The 23,268-nt window shown below is 38.3% G+C and overlaps 4 protein-coding genes across 6 annotated transcripts; 2 read left to right on the top strand and 2 right to left on the bottom strand.

Annotated features, from left to right (window-relative positions):
• The first annotated feature begins 2,682 nt into the window (after nt 1-2,682).
• LOC121993835 lies at nt 2,683-4,579 on the top strand. 3 transcript variants are annotated; one of them, XM_042548130.1, is made up of 5 exons: nt 2,683-2,955; nt 3,073-3,198; nt 3,647-3,717; nt 3,811-4,165; nt 4,243-4,579. In XM_042548130.1, exons 2-5 carry the CDS (start codon nt 3,079-3,081, stop codon nt 4,429-4,431), a joined length of 735 nt encoding a protein of 244 aa, XP_042404064.1. In that variant the 5' UTR covers nt 2,683-2,955; nt 3,073-3,078; the 3' UTR covers nt 4,432-4,579. The 3 variants fall into 3 exon arrangements, with proteins under 3 accessions (XP_042404064.1, XP_042404063.1, XP_042404062.1); XM_042548129.1 differs by having other exon boundaries at nt 3,070-3,198; XM_042548128.1 differs by having other exon boundaries at nt 2,683-3,198.
• Nucleotides 4,580-5,338: 759 nt separating this feature from the next.
• LOC121993834 (NADP-dependent glyceraldehyde-3-phosphate dehydrogenase-like) lies at nt 5,339-8,162 on the bottom strand. The gene is made up of 9 exons (XM_042548127.1): nt 7,659-8,162; nt 7,283-7,476; nt 7,054-7,182; nt 6,863-6,982; nt 6,652-6,788; nt 6,373-6,528; nt 5,871-6,249; nt 5,680-5,796; nt 5,339-5,606 (listed from the first exon to the last, which is right to left on the bottom strand). Exons 1-9 carry the CDS (start codon nt 8,011-8,013, stop codon nt 5,493-5,495), a joined length of 1,701 nt encoding a protein of 566 aa, XP_042404061.1. The 5' UTR covers nt 8,014-8,162; the 3' UTR covers nt 5,339-5,492.
• Nucleotides 8,163-9,177: 1,015 nt separating this feature from the next.
• LOC121996198 (DNA replication licensing factor MCM5-like) lies at nt 9,178-14,278 on the bottom strand. Its single transcript, XM_042550063.1, has 19 exons — nt 14,053-14,278; nt 13,856-13,970; nt 13,598-13,741; nt 13,321-13,500; nt 13,136-13,234; nt 12,939-13,066; nt 12,749-12,854; nt 12,544-12,678; nt 12,359-12,436; nt 11,591-11,695; nt 11,260-11,351; nt 11,029-11,161; nt 10,829-10,924; nt 10,662-10,753; nt 10,491-10,581; nt 10,054-10,163; nt 9,783-9,912; nt 9,586-9,687; nt 9,178-9,500 (listed from the first exon to the last, which is right to left on the bottom strand). The coding sequence occupies exons 1-19, from the start codon at nt 14,214-14,216 to the stop codon at nt 9,417-9,419; spliced, it is 2,184 nt and encodes a 727-aa protein (XP_042405997.1). The 5' UTR covers nt 14,217-14,278; the 3' UTR covers nt 9,178-9,416.
• Nucleotides 14,279-14,981: 703 nt separating this feature from the next.
• Nucleotides 14,982-16,410, top strand: LOC121996197. The gene has a single exon (XM_042550062.1). The coding sequence runs from the start codon at nt 15,039-15,041 to the stop codon at nt 15,669-15,671; it is 633 nt and encodes a 210-aa protein (XP_042405996.1). The 5' UTR covers nt 14,982-15,038; the 3' UTR covers nt 15,672-16,410.
• Nucleotides 16,411-23,268: the final 6,858 nt, after the last annotated feature.

Below are 23,268 nucleotides of genomic sequence, written 5' to 3'. Positions count from 1 at the left end.
TTTCTTTTATTTCTTTTCTAACTCCAAGATTGATATTTTTTTTTGAATTATGTTTGTATTACAAATTTAAGTGTAAAAATAAAACACACAAAACCAACAACAAAACTAACAATGAAATAAACACAAGCAGTGAAAATAATAGTTAAAGAACAATAAAACATGGTTTGTGGTTGAAGCAATTAATATAACTTATTCTATGATGATTAAAATTAGGATGATTTATTTAAACTCTTTCAAATCTGTAAAAATCATAAAATATTGACTCCAATACAATATTAAAAATCAATATTGAATATTAACAATAAGAAAAAAATATAGATAAGTAGGTAACTTACATTATAAGTTTATATATTGATGAATGATTATGTTGATAAAATTAAAATTAATAAATTTTTCTAATTTAATTAGAAGAGATTTAAAGGAGAAGATAGGAGGAAATTGACGTTAAAAATTCATTCTTTATTCTTTAGAATCTTATGACTCCTGTAAATAAATTAATAAAGAAAGAATTGCACAAAAAATAAAATCTTGGAAAGAGAAAAAAAGAATCGTTTACCTTCTTTTTTTTCTTAAATTTTAATAGAAAATATATTTTTTTTACCTTTATTAAAACAATTCAACAATATATATATTTTTGGACTTTTATTAAAATAATCTAATCAAATATATTTTTAAGTTTTATTAAAACAATCTATATATTATATATGTATGTCAAATTTGGGCCTCCTAAAAATCGGGAGCCCTTGGCCATCATACCGGGTGATATGTTTTAGGGACGGTCCTTATCATAAGCATGCTATGTGTTTTTCAAAGAATATTATTTTATTTTTTTGTTTTATGTAATTTTTGTCATTATTGTTTCGGGTATAATGAAATTTTTTCAAAAGAATTCGATAAGATCATCATTCATGATTTTACAGATTTTTATTTTTATTTTTATTTGTCTAAGCATCTTAAAAAACTTAATTTGTTAATCACAATGATTATTCTCTTTTTCTATTCGATTATTTGAGAATGTGTGAATTTAAAATATTCTATTTATAATCAAGTTTCTTTCCTTATATATTTAGAATGCAATTCAAAAAAAAAATGTAAAGATTAAACATCATTTCAATTCTAAGAAACAATGCCTAATTAATCTTAAAATACTATTTATATCTTATGACTAAATAAACAAAAGGCCAAAGGGTGTTTTATTTTCGTTATAGAAAGGAGTTCTTGTATGTTGAAAAAAAATATATTAAAACGGTATTTTTATAATTAAAAAAACTTTTTCAGCATAATATTATAAAAATTATTATAGTCATAAACCTAATTAAGGACGCAGACGAACCAAATTATGTAATCCTAATAATATAGAAATATTAATATTCAAGTTTATGTAATATTTGAATTCGATTTAAAATTTGAAAATATAAATAATTTTGACTCAAAGTTTGAAATAAAAATTAAAAAATAAATAGAGTTTGATCATTCAAGGACTTGTGAGTGACTAATGAATAATTAAATAAAATATTATGAATTCAAATTTGAATTAAAAAAAAAATATTGAACATGTTCTAATTGGATTCAATTCCTTTGCACTCCTGATCCCCAAATTTCACAAATTGCTTGAAAAATTTTAGAATAATTTTAACTAGTATTAGTTAGATTTTAATTGAAGTCAGAGAAATTTTAGGATTTAAATTTTAATCTACGGTAGCAATTTTAGGTTGTAGATAAGTTAAGATAGTATAGAAATCTTCTGTTGCGGTGTTTTATCTGCGGTTTTGCTGTGGTACTTGCCACGTCAGCGAGAAAACACAAAAAAAAATCAACGCTGCTCTCCTCCTGATCGGCCTGGACCGATCAGGCTCCAACCTGATCGATTTGGGAGTCTCCTGATCGGTCTGTGGACCGATCATGCCCTAGGCTGATCGGTCCATAGACCGATCCCCCTACCTTTTTCTGCCTCCTGATCGTTTCCTGATCGGTCTGGTGACCGATCGGTCTGGTGACCGATCGGTCTGCCTCCTGAGCGTTGGTTGATCGATCTGTGGACCGATCAGCCTAGGGCCTGATCGGTCCACAGACCGATCAGGAGACTCCCAGACCGATCAGGTTGGAGCCTGATCGATCCAGGCCGATCAGGAGGAGAGCAGCATTGATTTTTTTTTGTATTTTCTCGCTGACGTGGCAAGTACCGCAGATAAGCCACCGCAGCAGAAGATTTCTCTAAGATAGTATTGTTATAAACATTAAAATTATTATAATAATATTGAATAAACATCATGAAAAATAAAATGAAATGTTTTTAATATATTTTTTAAAAGCACCCTTTTAATAATAACACAAATAAAAAAGTGTTTTTACCCTATAAAAAATAATTAAATGGATTCTCAATTATGTACTTAATTCTTTATTTTTTACAAAATAATTACACTTTTGTTTCCTTTTTTTTTTTATTTTTCTAATAAAAATTCTTTCTGAATATGTAAGATTATTTTCCTCACCTTTATACTTTCAAAAAAACGAAAATTGTTTACAACTTTTAAAACCACTACAACAATACAATAATTCCATTTTTAATCTAAAAAATCAAATTAAATTTTCAATTCATTCAGTGTAAAAGAAAACAAAATTATATATATAAAAAAAAAAACCTATATTTAAAATGTTGGAACTATGGATTCAATTGCACGGCTTCCCTTCGACCTCATGCGGCGCGGCGTCACCCATCCATGAACATGTCAATGGCGATTGCGAAGAGTTCCGAATAAATCGAGCAAAAAAATAAAAATAAAAAGTTGATCGACGCAGGGAAACAAGATCGGAGGTGGCAAGCGAGAGATTAGAGGAGGAGAAAGAGTCAAGCATGGAAGGAATCGAGCAAATCAAATCATCAAAGGAGAAAGATCGCATGGCGGGTGCTCACTTTTGGATTTTGCCCTGGTCAATGAAAGCCAAGACGAGAAGGTGCAGAAACAACCTTCCTTTTTTCTCCGCAACCGCCTTCGCTTACCCTACGCCCCTTCTCTATATCTACCTCTCTTGTCTTCATCGTCCCTTCTTTGTCCGCTTGTTTCGAAGAAGAAGAAGATGAGGAGGGTCGCCGAGGAGCCATCGCCATCCACTTCTTGCGCTGCTCCTAATGGCGACGATGCCAGGAAAAGATTCAGATTCCAATCGCTCTTTCAAGATTACATGGAATTGATTAAGGTGAGATGCGTTCTCTGGAATTTCATTTCGCTTTGATTGGGGGGTGTGCTCTAGATTTTAGGTTTCTCGAATCCTGCGTCAGATAAATTCAAAAGAGGGATTTTTCGGATTTGCGTCGCCGAAGGATTATTGCCTTCGTATTGTTTGCAGTTTCGATCGATTCATATAATTTGCTTCTAGTTATCCGAATTGAATTGGTTTCTATTCGATCAAATGTGTGTTCTTATGCATTTCGTTCTGACAATTTGGTCGATGGATTTAGATGGAATTTGCCATATCAATCACGGATTTAACGAGACCTCTTGATCAGAGTCTCCGATCGATATATTTATGTTTGCACAAATAAAAACTAGATGAAAAGGGTTGCAATCTTGAACCAATTTGTATTTCAATTTCTGTTGCCCCAGTCAACAATTTATTAGGATTCTTGACAGTTTTAATTTTGCAGGAAACTGAAGAAAAGAAGAGGAGACTGGTGGAGACGAGACAAAAGAAACGGAGACTCTTGTCTGAAGTCAGGTAGCCAATTTTTGTTGCAACATGAATCATTCATAGTTGAGATTTTCATCTGGTTTTATAATGATAACGCCTAATTTGAATTTCACATCCTAGATTTTTGAGAAGAAAATATGAGATTCTATCTGCAAACCAATGTCAGCAATTTAGATTGAAGGAGCCATCTGACACAGAGCCCGTGATCATTGCTCAACCTGGGAACAAGCTTGTTCTCTGTGGAAAGCCTCCTACAGGAAAGAAGCCCAAACCATCTGAAGCTGCACGTACAAGTAACTACAATCTGAATTCTTTGAATACACATACATCTCAGTGTCAGTTTACAAAGACATCTCGGAAAAGGCCAACCGAATCCCTGTGCTTTGCACAATCTTCATCAACGCACTTCAGGGTAATGGAAGCTGCAAATGCTAGCACTTCAGCAACGCTAGGTGTGAATGAAGTAGCTTTTAAGGTACAGTGATGGTGCCCAACAACTCATATATTTCATCATTTCTAGACTCACAGAGCTAATTCAATTACTAATTGCAGATTGGGCAAGAAATGAACCAGTTTAAGTTGGAGCAGAATCACAAGCAAATGCAGAAGTTCAATAGAGTGCCTATGATTGGAGGGGGCTCAAAAGATAAGTTGGCTATTTGTAGAGATCCTGGAAACAACTCCAAGAAGATTGGTAAGAGAAAACTCTCTTGGCGAGACCCACTGGTGTTGGAGGTTTGAGTTTGATGGGAAACTTTGCTTTTAGTTGTCACTAGCTCATACAAGGTGAGATGGAGAACGCAACTGTATTCTTGTTACAAACGGATAAATCTATGAATATTATATCTACTGCCACGGTGCAGTTCATCTAAAAATATTTTGCGAATAAGCTAGTTGGTTTGTCTCTATTCGATCTACATGATACTTTTGCTAGTTCTGATCTTCTGGAGAAGATTCACTTGAATTTTGGCAGTTTGACTCACAAATGAATTCTGTTCTGTCACATAGATGTCAACTGAGCAAGTGATAGATATGTTGACCAACCTTGGCACCTTTATGATGACTAAAATCTAGCCGACCCTAGCGATTTCATCAAAGGGCATTGTTTATTCTAAGACATATTCTCAAGAGGGTATAACAAGAAAATTCTCAAGTAAATGAATCTATGAAAAACAAAACTGCAACAAGTTCTTATTAAACAAGCTTGATTCGCTAGTTTAGTTTAGTTCCACTCACTTCAATAGCTTGTGCAACTAAGGGATGCTGAGATTCTGGACTGTCTGCCGTTAGTGTTTCCTGATTTATCCTAACGGTCAGTGAAAAACTTCGATAGGACCGGGCTGATCATTCCAGACTCGACATTACTCAGCTTGGTTAATCAATTGTGTGCTTTGCTATGATACATATGGACGCATCTATCCATGGCTGCCTTTGTTCCTGTTGGGTTGCACAGTGCAGGACCATCTTTGATGATTCATCTCCTGAGATCGATGTTGTATCTGTAACTACTTATGTGTTTCCGATATTTAAAAAACCATCTTTTGTTGAAGAAAAAATTGGATTCTTACACTAATCTCACGATAGATAAGTGGGAAAGTTATACGGTTAAAATAGATGGTTGAAGGTCGAGTACTAATGATTTCTCAAGTATTCTTCACCAAATGATAATGTGCCATGAATATCGAGTACAAGGCAACCTATATCTTTTATGATTTTATTTTATTGATACAGCTTAATACAAAACTTAAATCTATAAACTCATATCATAAAAATTTATTATGTTATTTGACCAGTGGAACCATCTACCCCATGGTGTAAGATGGAGATGGTAGGTTGATCACAAGGCTTTTGATCTTTGTCATCATATTGATACTGTTAACTATTCCCTGTGAGCCAATGCCACTGTCTTTCAAACCCTGAAACAAAGAAGGCCATGAGAAAAAAATTGAAGAATAAGTGATCATTGCAGTAGCACAAACTTGCATTTACCTGGAAGGGGAAATGGTCAGGCCCTCGAGCTGGTGCTGAATTTATCTGAATTGTTCCTGATTCGATTGCATCGCCGATCGTTATTGCCTTATTGATATCTTTTGTGAAGACAGATCCCTAGTACATGTTCAGCTATCAGTCAGTGGTTGATGCAGAACATTAATCTCAAAGGTACTGAATCAGTGGCATACCTGGAGGCCAAAGTTGCTGGCATTGCAATGGTGGATAGCTTCCTTGACGGAGCGGATTCTGATCACTGGCAAGACTGGTCCGAAGGGCTCCTCCCAAGCAATTCTCATGTTGGCTCGGACATGATCCAAGAGCAATGGCCAGATGAGATTGCCCTCCCTCTTGTACTCCTGGCAGAAGGTGGCTCCTTTCTCCTTGGCATCCATAACCAGACCTTCTATGAAGTTTGCAGATGATTCCGATATGACCGGTGTAATGTCACAGTTTTCCTCCGGTGTCCCAACACTCAACTTCGCCATTTTAGCATTCACCTTCTCGACAAATTCATCAGCTACCGATTCCATGATCAGAACCACCTTAACAGCTGTGCATCTTTGTCCACTGTGATGATTAATTAAAGTAAGTAATATTAGAGTCACTTCTATGCAAGTGGATTAGAAAATAGATACTGATATAAGAGTAAACAACAACAATATTGATAAACATTCAACTGTGATAAATGACCTGTAAGAGTAGCCTCCTTGTACAATGTTTGTAGCAACCAAGTCAAGATCAGCATCCTCAAGAACAATGCATGCGTCCTTCCCACCTAGCTCCATCTGCAGAGGGATCATTCCAGCTTTCTTTGAAATGGCAATCCCGGTATCGCCTCCCGTGAAACTGTAATGACCAGCAGCGCAATATCTATCGAAATCAATCACTATAGGAGAAAACACTTGAATGAAAAAGAAAAAGAAAAACAAGTTCATCTAAGTTAGAAATACCCAAGCATGTTGCAATTACCTGATGCAATTTACTCCAGGGTGCATTGTCATGAAGTCACCGATCTCTGAACCTTTGCCTGTGATACAGCTGATGAGGCCCTTTGGGAAACCGGCGAGGTGAAAGCAGTGCACCATGTGAAGAGCAGCCACAGAACCCTGATCAAAGGATTAACAGTTGAAGTTGCATCACGAACCAGGACCATAGAAAACACTGCGGATTAAGCACATACCTGAGTAGGGGGCTTGAGCACCAAGGAATTGCCAGCAATTAGTGCAGGACCAATCTTGGAGACTGCCAAGTTTACAGGATAGTTGAAAGGAGGGATCGCCAATACAATCCCAAGAGGGATCTGCAAGAAGCAAAATTTAAAATCAGAATGTGCAAAGTTTTCTTATGGACTTCACTGGATTTGCAGAGCACCTTGGAACTGAGGCAGTACTTGTTGCGCTCATTACCAGGGAAGCTATCTGAGAGCAAGAGCTTGCCCTCTCCAAGTATTCTCACTCCTTCCTCAGCGGTGTATGATAGCAAGTCACCAGACCTCACCACCTTGAAGTCAACAGCCCCAACGTAAATAATCTAATATAGATATATAAAACCAGAGTAAACAGTCTAAATGGTAACAATAAGGAAGAAACGTAAAGCCTACTTCAGTGACAGCATCCTTTGCTGGTTTAGCAATCTCCTTGACAAGGCACTCGGCTATTGGGTCCTTGTTCTCTTTAAGGATCTCCGCGGCTTTGTGGAGGAGCTCTGCCCGCTTCCACAGCGGCGTCCGTGCCCACTGCCTCTGTGCTGCCTTGGCGGCCTCCATCACCTTGTTCACCTCTTCCTGTGTGCATGCTGTCATAGACACACACAAAGCACCTTAGCAGATCAGAACAAACACCTCTGAAGTCACTCATGAGATTTAGAAGTACAGTAGGGAGTTATTTAATCAACAGGATTTCTGATTCCTTTTTAAAAAAAATTGATTTTTTTTTTTTTTTTTTTTAGGAAAGCAAGCAGGGATTGAAAGACCCGACCTTGGACATTGTACTGAGTCTTGCGGGTGGTGGGATTGACAATGGAGACTGTTTTCCCGGAGGCGGATTTCTTCCACTCCCCTTCGGCGTAGTATTTGAACACCTGGTTCTCGTCGACGATGTGGGTGAACACGCCCGACCCGGCCATGGCAGATTCTTTCACAACCACTGCCTCGAGCGCCCTCTTCTCTTCCTCCACCGACACCGGCGACGTCCGCAGCAGCTCCGAGCGAGCGACGAGGAGGCGCGGCATCAGACTGAGAAAAGGAGGAGCAGGGGAGGAGAGATGGTGGCGGCGGGCAGGATTATGGAGGGGCGACGAGGGCCACACAACGCGGAGAGAAAGCTGGGCCATGAAAAGAAAAGCAACGAGGGAGCTTCTCAGAAGGCCGCGGGTCGGTTGAAGGCTACTAAATCGCCATGGACCTTCGGCGGGAATTGACGGCGTGCGACGTACGCACCGGTACCGCCTCCTGCTCTGCTAGCCCCCGGGCTCCTCCGCCTTTCCCCTCCACCTTTCTGTGCTCGCGCGATGGCAAATAAATAAGGAAATGAAGCCACGAGCTCATTATTAATCAAGCCTACAAATCAGGGAATGGGCTGAGATGAGAACTCCAAGAAGGTTGGAGAAGCAAATACGAACGATTATTAAAGCATCGATGACACCTATGGCTTTTATCGCCAATTTATATTTATTAATGTCATTGTACAGTTATTATAATTCATAAATGCGCACCTGAGCTGAGCTATCCTCCTACGTCAGGCTTCTAGATACTGTCATAAGTTAAATCATCCCATCCCTTCTTGCTCGTGTACAAGCTTTAACCTTTAAACCGATTCGACGGTGTCTGTTTTGGGGGAACAGTTGCCATATTATTATTTTGTTTACCTTAAAGTTATCTAGAAAGATTCGCCTTGATTCCTTTTTTTCATCATCTTTTTGTGGATTTTAGCATAAAAAGCAAGTATGAATAAAGAAGAAGCCGAATCTTCAGTATTTTTTATGCATTAGCGTAGAATATATTAATAAATGAACATGTTGTTTACGCCAAGGGATTCCATCACATCATTCTTATTGACATTCAAGGAAATCAACATTGTTGTTCCCATCATGTTTCTGCTTGTACTCCGTTATTTTTCTAAGATGACAGATATGGATGATTAACCTAATCATGCAAATCAAGACATACCAAGGAGGCCGATCCAAGTGATAAACTGGTCAGGTCTCAGGTCCTCGGATTCTTATTACAAGTGTTTGGTTATTGGTCAGATCAGGTCATCTACCAGCCTAGGCTAAACATGCACAGAGCCTATGCGCTCTCAGAAAGATGCATGGCTAAGGAAAATAATGGTTTGTGCTCCAGAGTCAGAGGTCTCTTGGATAGCAAATGCTTGTGACAGATTGAAAATTGAAAGGGTGATGGATGGCAACGCATTGAGCATCAGCCCCTAGATTACGAGCACAGGAATGGCTTATGCTCATGCATTCTTACCGATCAATCACTGCAATACGTAAATCTGTCGACCCTGAACAATCACATTACAGATAGGAAAGCCAAATACAAACTACAATAAAGTTCACTATCCTCACCCTCCTGTGGGACATTCAGCACTTTAGCACTTCAGCACCAACACTCGAAGTTGACTCTAAGTCACACATAAACAATCGGATTAAGGAGACTGACCACATTGCAATGTGTTCTATAAAAATAAAGTTGGTCAGCACCCTAAAACACTGGGATGTCAGTGAATTGTTCATCATGCTTTCCGCACTATGACTCGATGCTCCCTCTTATACTCTACCTCCTCTCTTTGATGCATTATCAAAAGAGCCCTCCTCACCTGAAATATCAAGCAGAGATCAAGAGTTAAAAGTAACATCAGGCAGATGAAAAATGGGATCATAAACTAAGCTTAATTTCCTTACAATGGATTCATTCAGGCCCATTCTAGTAAGATCGTCTATGAGACGCCTTTCAGATATGCGGGTTCCAATTCCCATTCTTCTCTTTATTTGTGTCTCAGCTTGCTGTCCATGAAATTTGAAGAGTTATTCAATAAGATAATGATTGCAATAAATAGTGAAGCCATTGTTCATAAGAACGCTAGCCACAGGCATTCTACCTTGATTTCATTGGCCATCTCAGGGGATAAATTTAAATGCTCATTTATTCCAGAACGAGCAGCATCCATCGTGGAAACTTCAAACAACCTGAATGCCTCTTTCACATGTTCTTCAGTAGCGACAGAAGCCCTGAGTTCATAGGGGCATTTAGCACAAATATTCAATTGGTTATAAAAGGGCATCTGATGGAAATAATTGGGATTAATGCAGGTTGATCATAATGATGAATTATCAAGGACATGCGCTTTTCATCAAATAAATACAACTTACAGCCTCATCTTTGCAAGAGATTCACTCAAACGTATGATTGCTTCAAACTGCCTGACAGTAATTGGAATTGCAGAAGGTTTTCCTGTATCATGAGCCTGTTGTCTCATTCTCTACACATGAAGAGTACAGTAAGGAGTTACAAATACTTAAAACAAATCAATGCAGCTGCAAGAAATTAGATTGATGAATCAACATTTCTTAAATCAACCTAATCTGATAAACTTTAAGTTGATTCATTGACTAAATTTCAATTGATTTAATATATTTACTACTGTACCTCATTTCTTTATCACACAATTTATGTAAAATGACCAACTTCTCAAGAAATATCGGATTGATATAGATCTTAATCCAACTAAGAAGATTTTATCCATACTGACTGATCTTGACCCCCATGTTACACAGTAATAAATGATCTTGAGTTGACTAAAGCATACCTGTCTGATTTCCACATACTTATGTTGTAAAAATTCAGCAGCCTTTTCTGATAGTCGTGGTTCACATGTGACCCGGCAATACTCAATGTACCTTTTACAGATTGAGTTTAGAGCTTATACATGCTTTGTGTATATGGAAAAAAAAAGATTGATTATGAGAAAAATAAATACCGCTTGAGCCAATTTTCCCCTTCTGCAACATCAGTACTTTTAGTGGTTGTAGCACCACTTGCGTGCACTTTGATAATATGACTTGCAATTTTCTGCATGATACATAAATTTAAGTTGATCTGAAAAACAGCACATAATTCCAGCACAAATCTTAAATTAATATGCACCTTATCTTGCTCATACATTCTGACATCTTTCACAATGAAGATAAGATCAAATCTAGAGAGAATGGTTGTCTGCAAATCAATATTATCCTGTGTGCTCTGAAAAAACAAGAACTCATCTAAGCAATTGAACTTCTTTTATACCGAGTAATTAACTAAAATAACTAAGCCCTTAGCAAATTTAAAAAGTTAAACTAACTTACTTTGAGATCATCATACCGTCCAGATGGAGGATTAGCAGCAGCAAGCACTGATGTTCTGGAATTGAGTACTGTGGTTATTCCTGCTTTAGCAATAGAAATAGTTTGCTGTTCCATGGCTTCGTGAATTGCAACTCTGAAGAAAAGAATTTTGTACATGGAACAAGGTTCCAAAAAATTATACAAGAACCCTGGAAAAAAATGAGACTCAAACTGAATCCCATAGACTTTTACCTATCTTCAGGCCTCATTTTGTCAAATTCATCAATACAGACTACACCGCCATCTGCTAAAACCATGGCACCACCTTCCAAATAAAATTCACGCTGAGAACAGAATTTCAAGTTGTAGTTAGTAGAGAAGATTTTACTAGCATGTTTTTATCCCACATAATTGTTGATATGTAAAGCCTGATCCTGATCTAAAATTGTAATGGTATAATTTTTTTTTGTTAATAATACTCAAATTCACTTCAATACATATGGTTAAGTGGAGAACAGAACAAGAAAAAAGGAAAGGGCACAGAACAGAAAATAGAACAAAGTTTAGAGAGACCAGAACTTACAGAGCTACTATCACGAATCACTGATGCGGTTAGACCAGCAGCAGATGAACCTTTTCCTGAAGTATAAACAGCTACTGGAGCAGTTTTCTCCACAAATTTTAGAAACTGGAAAATGAGCAAAATCATCAAATAAGAAAGATATGAAGTGAATCAAAGACTTGGAAGAAAAAAACAACCCTAGTTAACAATTGGTGGGCTAATAAATAGTAATTCAACAAAACAGAAACAGAAACATTGTCAATTTCCTTATTTGACTAGTAAGAACAACAGTCTCTTTACCCTTAGTATACTACTATATTAGAACCAGCAATAACAAATAAGGTTCACAAAACAGAATATGATAGATTGATGAGATTGTGTAGTGAAAACAAAAAACAGAAAGAAGATGAATGAACTGATACGTTGAAGAATGCACAAAATAACAAAAAGAATAGGAATAGACAAACAGATATGCAGAAAAGCACATTCAAAAAATAACAAGACATTTTCTAAAAAGCAGAAGCACAACTTCTCTCTGATAAAGGCAAACGAAGCTCTATCTCTAATTTTTTAAATCAGAATTTATCTCAATGTTTATATAATACATTCACAACCTTAAATCATGGTACCTCCAGAAGCAATCATCAACTTCTCTCAGGCTAAGAAAGCTACAAACATCTTCTATTAAAATCTAGAGCATAATGTGCTCTAGAACTAGCACTAATCAACAGATTATAAAAAAAACAAAAGAGTATAGAATAGATTGAATCTCTAGAACAAGAACACAACCTGTGATTTTGCAGTTGAAGGATCACCCAATAACAGCACATGGACATCTCCTCTTAATCGAACACCGTCTGGGAGCCTCTGTAGTTTGGAAAAACAAATATTGCATACTTATATGCATATATGTGTGTATGGTTGGAAATCTTCATTCATTATTTTAATCAAACTGCTGAGACCAATCACCATACCTTCCTTGAACCCCCAAATAGCAAACAAGCCAGAGCTTTCTTGACATCAACATGGCCATATATTGATGGAGCAATCAATGAACATAACTTGGCATATGCATCAGGCCTCTGCGCAAATTCTTTAAATTCTAGCTCCTGGTCGATGGAAAATATAGTTTTTAATTATCACATGTAAATTCAAAAAAACATTACCAAAGGTTCTTGCCTCATCTAAAGTGAAGTTTGATGGACCATTAGAATTTGCTCCACTGGTTTGTTCCAGTCCAACCACTCTAATATAAGCTTGTTTAACTCCAACACCCCCCTTCTGGCTGGAGAAGCCAAATAGTAATTTACTTAACCATCAAAGCATAACGAAATAGATAAAAGCTTCAATTGGTTCACTTCACTCTTACACTGCAGATGATTGGAAGACACTATAAATGCCTATGACCGTCAACCTTGTGCCAGGTGCAATAGTTTGAACATGATGCCTATCCACCGAGAGAAGCATGTTTCTTGGAAGTTCTCCAGTAGGGACATCCTGAAAGCCAACCAATTAAAAAAAATCCGACATTGTTTTAACTCGCAAAAAAACAAGAGAATTACCAACCTCGGGATTCTCCTGCAGTTTAAGGGTCTGGAGATCAACATATTTGCTCTTGTCTGGTGCGACTATCCAAGGGTCCAAAGGACAAGGTTCTTCACCAGCCTATGTAAAAGAGTAAAGAGAACCTAAAGCAACCAGGTCCAATTTATTTGGATCATAAATTATTATGAAAAAGACAATCTCGCTACCTGAGGTACATGGTCACAGGAACGGGGAACAATCGCCCCACCAAGCCCCGGACGACAAGGCACCGTCTTTAGGGTTTTGCAATTCTTACACATCAGTGTCACGTACGTAGCCTTGGCTTTTACTCTAGAAGCAGCAATCGTAATCCCAGCTATCTTAACAAGCCTTGACATTGACTCAGACTGCAGCCAGCATTCAACAAATGATCAAGACGGGAAAATTTTTAAGTAAAAGAACAACAACAAAAAATCTTATAGGAATATCAGGAAAAATACAAACCCCAATTGATCTCATAGATGTCGAACTCTCCTTGGAAGAGAGAAAGATCTGAACTTCTCCCACGGCTGGTTCCTCCATTTCGCCCCCCTCTGTGGCGACCTTTAATCTCAGACTAGCAAGTACCTCGGCGGCGGCAGCTTCAAACTAGGCAAAGAGAAAAAGGTTCCTTTCTCAACATGCGCAGATCAGGAAATGGGAATCCAGAACCCCAAAGTTACCAATTAAAAATAAGTAACAATCAGCGTAGAAATGGCTTACCAGGGGAAGATAATCGGCAGGGAGCTTGCGTATCTTGTCTGAGAGAACAGTGTCGAAGTCGTCAAGGTCCTCCATAGCCACTGTAAGATGGTCGGGATTGTGGACGAGGCTCTCCCTGCGAGTTCCAAAGCAGAGTAAGACTTCAAAGAGAGGAGAATGGAAGATTACGAGTGAAAGATTAGTTTTTTAAAGGTTACCGGTAGGGGAAGTCGCCTTTTTGGCCATGAAAACCACGGAGGAATTCCTTAAACTTGCGGAGGGCAGTGTGACGTGTGATGGAGCCCTGATCGGGGTCTCCGCCGCCACGAGGGAACTGCGCCTGGTCGCTGTAGAACACCGCCCCTTCATCCCACCCCGACATCTCTCCTCTCTCTCTCTCGCAGAGCAACGGCCGAACGAGGGAGCATTGATGCTGCGGGGAAGGTTTAGATATCTTCAATGAATGGGCATTTTTGGCGGGAAGGTAAGGGTTGTTGGCGGGAAGAGTCAGATGGCGGATCCGATGGGCTTGTAAAGGACCCTTTAAGCTGGAAACCCCATAAGGCCGAAGAAAGGTTTGAAGCCCACAAGAAAGATAATCAATAAGAAAGAAATGCCAAAACACAGGCGGTAATTGTCCGCCACCGACTTGACAGCTGTTGTTACAAGCCGACGAGATCGTGGCCTACGAACCCGATTCCTACCCGTCCCATCCCCACTCCCAACGTCAAACGGGACTGCTGGGACCACCACTTGTCATATTTGCCCATCTGCCAACTGGTTATTCCTGAAACATCATTGTCATTTCCAGCCCTTCGATTGGTGACGTACGATCAGTTTTGATCCAGATGACCACCTAGCGGATGTTGGTCTTCTTGTAAATATATGTCAAAGTTAAGGACTATTGTATGCATTCCCTTCGATGATTGCTTTAATGAGTTGTGTGCTCCGACGCGTCGTATACGTAGCTAATTAAGAAGACGTCCTCATATTTATCATCGTGCGAGCAGCGATCGAGTGGATTCGTGGCCGATAGACGCACATGATGGGACCTTATCTGGCCAAGGCGGTTGACGCACAGAAATAACAGTGCGGACATTTCCAATATCGGACGTGTTGGCCTCTATAAGATGGGCTTCAAGGGTATTTCGTCTTTTGACAACATCCTTCTCCTTTCCAGTTTTCCCAAACAGTTTGTGCCCTAATGACCACGGCGGTCCTCCGATCTCAGGATTGCCTGAGAAATCGCCACCATCTCGATGCCTTCAAATCATCCCCTCCGCTTCCCGTGAAACACCGCCGCAAGAAATCGCCACGGCCTTCTCCTTCTTCCTCTCTTCCATCCTTCTACCCAGTTCTTCCTCCAAAATCTTGTCGGTGTGGATCTGGCCCCCGTGCTCGCTCTCCGTCTTCTCAGGCCCCGAAATCAGGTAGATCAGCGAACGCGCCTCTCGATCCACGAAGATCGACGCATATGCGCACTGATGGGCTGGGCCTAGAAGCCGCGCCGCGCCCGCGGAAGCCTCTTGTGATGCAGGAAGTAAGGATCTTGAAGCGAGGAGAGGAGCTGAAGCTGGGCGCGTTTCCTACCGTCGCTCTGAGGCCGGGGGTCGATGGTTCGACCCTTTGCTCTACGGTTCGGTTAGCTAAGCTCCTAACAAATAAGGTTTCCTTCGTCGCTCGGGCGTCCCCGTACGCCGGGCCGGCGTACTTTACTGCATCCCCCGCTCCTAGTTCTCTCCCTTTTCCTTCTTTTTTCCTAAAAAAGGCTGATGGTATCTCAGTCAACAACGAACTTGCTTCAAGGATCCTTAAGGAGAGCGTTGGAGTATACTAATCGACCTGGATTCCAAACAGTGGTCGGTAAGATGCAATCTTAGTGGCGAAAGGCTCCGTTTTAATGATGAAAGTATGTGGAGATGGTGATTTAGGTCATAAGCCCTTATATGGAAAAAAAGAGAAGATAGTAGTATGGTGGCTCTTGACAAGATTCACTTTCAGGTAGTTTTCTTCCATAGACTTCTCTGGTTACTTATCTTCCTCTATTTTTTCAAAAGGAAGATGTGATTTGGAGAAATTTAGGCCTACAACTGCTACCACCACCACCATCGTAACTCTTTCCTATTACTACCACCACCACCACAACTCTTCTACTACTAGTACGAATACTAGCGTTACTACTACTCCCACCATCATAACTCTTTCCTTCTACCAGTACTACTAGCACTACTGCTCCTCGAACTGTTGTACTATTAGTGTTTCTACCGGCTCTAGTACGTTTACTGCTAAGACTATTACCACCATCACAACTTAAGTTCCATCATATATTAGCACTCTGTCAAGATTTCCATCAATATTGGGTGGTATCATGCTTTGATATTGGTAGGGAAGATGCAGGTGTATACATGATATCCTATGTTTTTAAGTTCAAGTAAGGTTTGTTTTACGTAGATGGTTGTGTTCATTTTTTTTCTTCTGAATGTTGAAATGTCATATAAGCTTAAATGCTAATACTTGTATCTGTTTGCTTCTGTATACATTTCTATATGATGTTTTATTGAGTATAATTTATGTTCTATGCTTTTTTTTTTTACTCAGCATTGTCGTTGTTCCACTTTGTCAAGAATATTTGTTTCGTCTACTGTCGAGTATATTTGTGCTAAAGATCCTTGATCATTAGTAGATGGAGAATTCCTTCTATTATATGCCCGTCTGGTGATCATGTTTCATTCGACCATGCATTGCATCGGCTGCTAAGATATATAGCAAGTAGACCACAGTTTTCTTGTCCGAATCCAAACTCGAATTCCCAAATTTCTTGTTAACAACGTGATTTGCAAGTGAAAACCATCAATTTTATCGAGAGACCATATGTCCGGGAATTCCGGGAAATTCCAGGTTCTTCACTTAGCAACAATAGCAGTTCTTCCTCCTATTTTCAGGCAAGCAACAATTGTAGTAATTGATTAAAAATTTTGATTTATATTAAAAAAATCATTATTCTCAATATAGTGTATGTTTGAGAGTGAATATAATTAAGAGAATTAGATGAGCACATCAAACTTGATTTTATATCATGTTGAGTGATCCTGTCCGAAAGTTGAAAAGATGACGCACTGACTCAGGTGTATGGTTTGTTGACGAATAATTGATTTTTCGATTTGGGATAAAGTTTCTCAATGATCCTACGCACAATCAGACGATCCAATGAAGCGTTATTGACCAAAAATTAAGGAAGGAATTCTTAGTAAGGTTTTTTGATGTTCAAGTCAATGCCGAGGAAGAAGAACAATAGTGGATGTACGAATGAAGGTCTCAAATGCGAAAAATGCGTACTTCGTCAACGAAGAGGATTCTACTTTTTTATATCATCTTTCACGATCTTCGTGTTCATGAGGTGATTTTATGTGTCAGAGTTTGTTAGGTAGTTTCACGAAAAGTTTTTGAGGGATCTTTTTTTACCTATAGTTGTATCTCTTTTGTCATTTATAATTTAAACCTTTTCTGAAGTAGGAGGAAAATGTTGTTATAGATGAATTACCAATGGGAAATCAAATAGACTCTGAATGAACTTTTAAGGAATATTCTTTGATAATAATGCCAGGCTATTAAAATATTTTCGGCTATTTGTTTGCTGAATATATTTTATCCGGTCTACGTGGTTGATCGTATTGATTGTCATTGCATTTTGTTATAGTATCTTGGTCGGTCCATAATATCGGTCGTATTATTTGCTATTGTATCAATTTGCTATGACATGTGTTATATACTAAAAAGATATGTTCAAAAACTAATATAGTACACACGGTGTGTCAAAATTTTATTTAAGAAGTCATATGATAAATTATGTATATTATAGTTTTATTTTAGGAACAATGGGATATTAGTAACTTAAACTTGGTAGACTTGTGCTCGACTAAGTGAATATGTAGAGTTTCCTAAGGATAAGTGTCTTTAAATCAGTCCAATCTTTGTCCAGTCGAGCGTACAGATTTATTCTTAAGCTCAATCGACTTCCATCTAGTCAATTTTATACTAAAAACTTTATAAGGCCAAGTATTCTTAAGTTTGCTCAGTATTTTGCTGGTCAGGCGTATATAGACAGTCTTGTATTTGATTGGTTTTCATCCGACTGATCTTATACTAAAACTTTTATAAGGTCATGTGTCTTTACTTCCGTCGGCCATACACAGACAGCATTATATTCGATCAGCCTTCATCCGACGGCTCTTATACTAAGATTTTTATAAGACAAAGTGTCTTTACGTTCGTCTAGTTTTTACCCGGCCGGGCATACACAAATAACTTTATGTTCGATCTGCCTTCATCTGATCGATCTTATACTAAGATTTTTATAAGGTCAAGTGTTTTTACGTTTGCTCGGTCTTTACCCGGCCGAGCGTGCACAGACAGCTTTGTATTCGATCTACCTTCATCCAACCACTCTTATACTAAGACTTTTAAGGCCAAGTGTCTTTATGTTCGTCCAGTCTTTACTCGACTGAGTGTACATAGACAACTTTATGTTCGATCGGATACTAAAATTTTTATAAGGCCAAGTGTCTTTACATACGTCCGATCTTTACCTGGCTGGACGTACACAGATAATTTTATATTCGATCGGTCTTCGTCCGATCGATCTTATGATAAGAGTTTTTATAAGGCCTATGTGCTTAGAGCTTGGTCAGATTTTTACCTGGTCAGGTTCCCTTGCACTTGGTCGATTACTCGACTAATCAGGTACAATATTTCTTATATTTCAGAATAAAATACTAGAGTCCTTATATTTGATCGGCTTTGCATCCGATCGGCTTTATTCGAGCATCCTACTCGGTAGCCATTTGGTAGGACCCTAACAAAGTCATCTAGGAGGCGCTCCACTACTTTACCTTTGACCATTAACTTATCTTAACTTTGACCACCACGTCATCTTTGAGATCCACTCGTTATAACTTGTATCACTAGTCTCCCCTTCAAATCTAGTCGAAGATGTAAACCACTGACTGGACTCGAATTATATATATATATTTTTGTACGTTTTGCCCTCTCACTAAGATTACTGGGTAATTTGTACTCTCACTCGTACTAAAAACACTTGGTAATTTTTTCAAGAATTGTTCATTGATAATTGACCATTTAAAAAGGAGAGAGTACTAAAAACCTATAAAAAGGTATTTTATTTTCAAAAAATACATCGCTCGTCCTGTCCATCATAAATGTTCATTAAAAAATAAGTGTCACGTGATACTACTGCTCATTTTCTACGACGTACATTCCTTCTTATGACATAAAAATATGTCAAGCACATCCCCCTTTGTAAATCAACGATCCTTGTTAATCATGTCTTTCAATCTAATGGTGGTAATTAAACTTCCCTTTTTATAAAACCTTAGGTGTTGTGAGATCTTCGCCCTTCATCCTTTCTCCTTTCGAGTTCGTTTTATTTGACAGCCTACCTTCTTTCAACTATTTTTTTCAACGATCTTTCTTGTTCTGCATTTCTTCTTGTTCGAATCTCAAACACATCAGTAAGTTGTTCACTTTCTGTCTAGGATTTGTTCTACCATGGCTTAGGAGTCTTTCACCCCTTGGTATACTTCTACCTGCTCAAGCTTCGATGCCTCTAATCAAACTTATCTCTATTGCTGATATGAAATCTCCTGTATTTACCGCATTTGTCTTTCTTCTCTAACTGATCGTCCTCACCTTTCTTTTGATAATCATATTATTTTCTTTTCTGACCAATTAGTGGCCGGTCTTCGTTTTCCCATTACCCTTTCTTATCAACAGTAAGTTAATATTTTCACATTTCCTTGTAACAATTTGTTTCGAATGTCTTTTGTTATTTGTGCGGGATGTTCATGTTATTTTGTCTATTTGGAATTTCTCCTATTTCCCGTAATCTTTATTTGTTCGTTTACCCTAAAAAATTAGAATTCGGGGTTTTCTTCTTCCAATCTCGATCGAAAGCGGTATTCTTCAAGGACATGTTGTCCTTGAATAAGGGATCGAAATTTCATTTCTTCTTTATAGAAATATTTGATTTTGTCACTTAGCCACTGTTTGACAATTTTCTTTTCTTCCTGATCTTATAAAATTGAAGCAGGACCCTATTTCTCTTACCTATCTCCCCAAATTGAGCCATCATCGCTTTAAAATCCACAAATGGTTACAAGAGGGTTTTTTATATCTTTTTGGTTTAGGCCCCATTCTAAAGAAATTATCCTGTCCCTTTGATAAGTTTTATTAATTTGATGCTTACACTATCACTAACTAAGGTATTTTATATTTTATACCGTGGATTTTATTCTCTTATCCTTGATTGATAAGTCGATCGATCTAAAAAAGACAGAGCTTTGCGCTAAAGAACAAGAATTATTGGTCGAGCGGGGTTTACCAGTACCCCCTCCTTCTGATGAGGCCTCTGAAGATCGCAGGGTCGATATGAGTACAACTAGGGTATTTAGGGAGTTACCTTTGAAACCTTCTTCGACCTCCGTGAGCTCTTCTCCAGAGAATGCAGCTTCTCCCATGAGACAACACAAGAAGCGCAAGTTAACCCTTGCTTCTTCTCCTATGAGACAAGTCATCCCTGCTTAGTCTGCTCCCGCTCAAGAAGATATACGCGAACAATCCCTCGAGCAGGCTTTGGCTGTCCTTTATCCTACCTTGTTAACTCCCGCTATCGACCAACCTCGAGAGGACATTTCTTTACTAGGCTATTCTCCATATCCCATCTTCTGTATATCTCTTGGTCCTAGTACTGTCTTTGCACTCTAGATAATCCTTCTCAATCATCAATCATTTTTTCTTTACCCTTAGCCCAATTTTCCTTTAATCCAACATCTCTTCTTCTTTCTACCCTCTTGATATTATTAAGAGGTTGCTTAATAGATGTTTGGACAGAGGCCAAAGACCATTTTAGCAAACTTACACCCACAGAACTAGCAGATGAATTTTCATACGAGCAGACCAAGATATCATTACTTAGTCTATCATTTTTATCTCCTTTTTGAGACTTGCAATTGTGTTTATTTTCCAACGGTGGGCAATCGAGCGTCGCTCAACAGTTGTATGATTTGGCGAAGGGAAATGAGTTGCTAAAATAGGAAACCTCTATAGTAATTTTCACGCAAAACTCTGAGCGAATAAAAAAACTATTTGCTTAACTAAAAGAAGCTCAAGAGCTATCTAAAGCTGAGCGTAATAAAGCGACGCAATGAAATGCCACCTCAGAAACTCTTAAGGCTTAACCTCAATCATAAACGAACTTCTGAGAAGATATAAAAATGAAGCTAAGCGAGCAGATTATCGAGAATGAGCGGTTATGCGCTCAACTTCACGAATTGAAGTCTACTCACACAACCGAGTTAGCTGCCAAGGAAGCTGAGTTGCTGATCCAAAAGACTGAGCAAGATTCTTTACTCGTCAATTTACTGACCGCTCAAATGGAAACGACGGCCCGAGCGACGTTGACAACTTATCGGGCGGAAGAGGATGAACGTTTTAAAGCGATGGAGACCACCCTTTTCCACACCCGTGAGTTCAATGTGCCCATTACTGATTCCCTTTCTATGATTCCTTTTCTTGGAGTCAAAAGAGCGATGACACAGCTAAAAGAGGGAGGATATCTAACCTCTGATCCTCCAGCTAGCTTCCTGGATTACAAGAAGATATTACATGCTGTCTCATCCAACTTACTTCCTCGTTTTTTTTAATTTACCTTTTTTTTCTTGTATGTTCAAGTTGGTTCTTAATACCTAGTAAACTTTCATTTGCATGTTCAATTCTCTGGCTAGACTTATCAACCATGCTTTTATTTTTATCATTATTTTTTTTTTGCACAAAATTTGCTATGTTACCACCACCGTTTTCAATATAGGGGTGCTATAGCAGCGATAATCTAGCTCCGTCCAGGCAAAAACCTGAACCAAATAAGACAATACCTCTTTAGATCGCCCGCTCTGGCCAAACGAACTGTCACCTACGCCAGCCATCTGGCCAAGGATGTCCATCCCTACGGCCAATCGAACTTGGGATTCGTTTAAGTTCATACCCACTAGATCGTAAGTCTTAAAAAATAACTAACTATAATATTGGATTGATTGAAATTAGACATGCTCGGTATAACACCATTTAGTATGTCCTAAACCAATGTGATCTAAGCTAACATGTTTACCTAGTATTTCCGAACAAGGTTTGAAAACTCATTCGAGCTTAAGACTAGTAAGGATTAGTCATACTCTCCCCTTAAGGAATTACATCGAAAACTGTGTTTTCCTTGTTAAAAATATTGATTGTGACAGTTAAATGCCCGTCGTATTAGTTATCATTGTTGGTTTTTCATTGGTGACACGTGTGTATATATCATCATAAGTGTATAACCTTTTACTCATTTTTTACTTTTTTCGACCATCCGACGGTTCATAGCTCAGCTCACATTTGCATCATTATAATCTAATGGTTCAAGTCAAGAGGCGTTTCCAAGGAACCCTTATAAAATCTTTATGAGAAAGAGATAAAATCCTAAAGCTCTATTTCTTACTGTGTTTCATTGCTACCTCTCTTTCGCCTCTGTCCGTTTCTATAACATTTTCTTTCGCAAATGGATGCCAGTGACAAATGGTATATACAGTGTTTTTCTAGTTTTATCGTTGACGACGCATACTACTTTACCATTAATTATGGTCTTGCTACCTTCATAGTTATTTCCACTGAAGAAAATTGCCCCCATCTTCCTCCACCAGAAAGTGTGGCCATCTTCAAGGAACATATTATATCCAGGCTCTGTTTTCCTTTTCATCTGTTTTTTTATCAATGTTAACCAATATTTGATATTCCGCTCCATCTGCTTATCTCTCAATCCTTCCACATCTTAAGTGGTGTTGTCATCATTTTTCGTTTGTTAAACATTCCTTTATCTCTGTGTTTATTTCACCACGATTTTATTCTTCGACAAGTAGCAAATGGGCTATTCAAGTTTCAATATCATCTCAAAGCGATTTTATTTAATAGGGTGCCTGCTTTAGAGGAATGGATGGATAAATATTTCTTTATTCATCTTCCAACCCCTGTGCCTTTTGTCACAACCTCACAGCCACATCTTCCCCCTATCCCTGACTTAGTAACGTCTCCACTGATCCTATCCTTCAGAAATCTTTTAAAAAATTGAAAGACGCTAAATTCAATATATCGATGCTGACCATAGAAAGTTTTATTATTAATTTTTAGACTAACTCCAGTCAATCTGGAACTAAGTGCCCCTTTCGATAAGTAAAAATCTTTGTCTTCTTCACACTTAATTATTTATTATCTATTGATCTTTTGTGGTATAAGCTTTTACTTATCACTTGCTTTTATAGTTGAGACCATTCTCCCAATTTTCTCGTATAAAAACACCTGACTAACAAAAGCAGCTTTAAACAAGATGGAGG

This window comes from Zingiber officinale, chromosome 6A (genome assembly GCF_018446385.1).
Source record: "Zingiber officinale cultivar Zhangliang chromosome 6A, Zo_v1.1, whole genome shotgun sequence".
In the NCBI taxonomy this organism is placed as follows: domain Eukaryota; kingdom Viridiplantae; phylum Streptophyta; class Magnoliopsida; order Zingiberales; family Zingiberaceae; genus Zingiber; species Zingiber officinale.
Note: the sequence above shows the minus strand (reverse complement) of the source record. Positions and strands in the feature narration are given on the sequence as shown.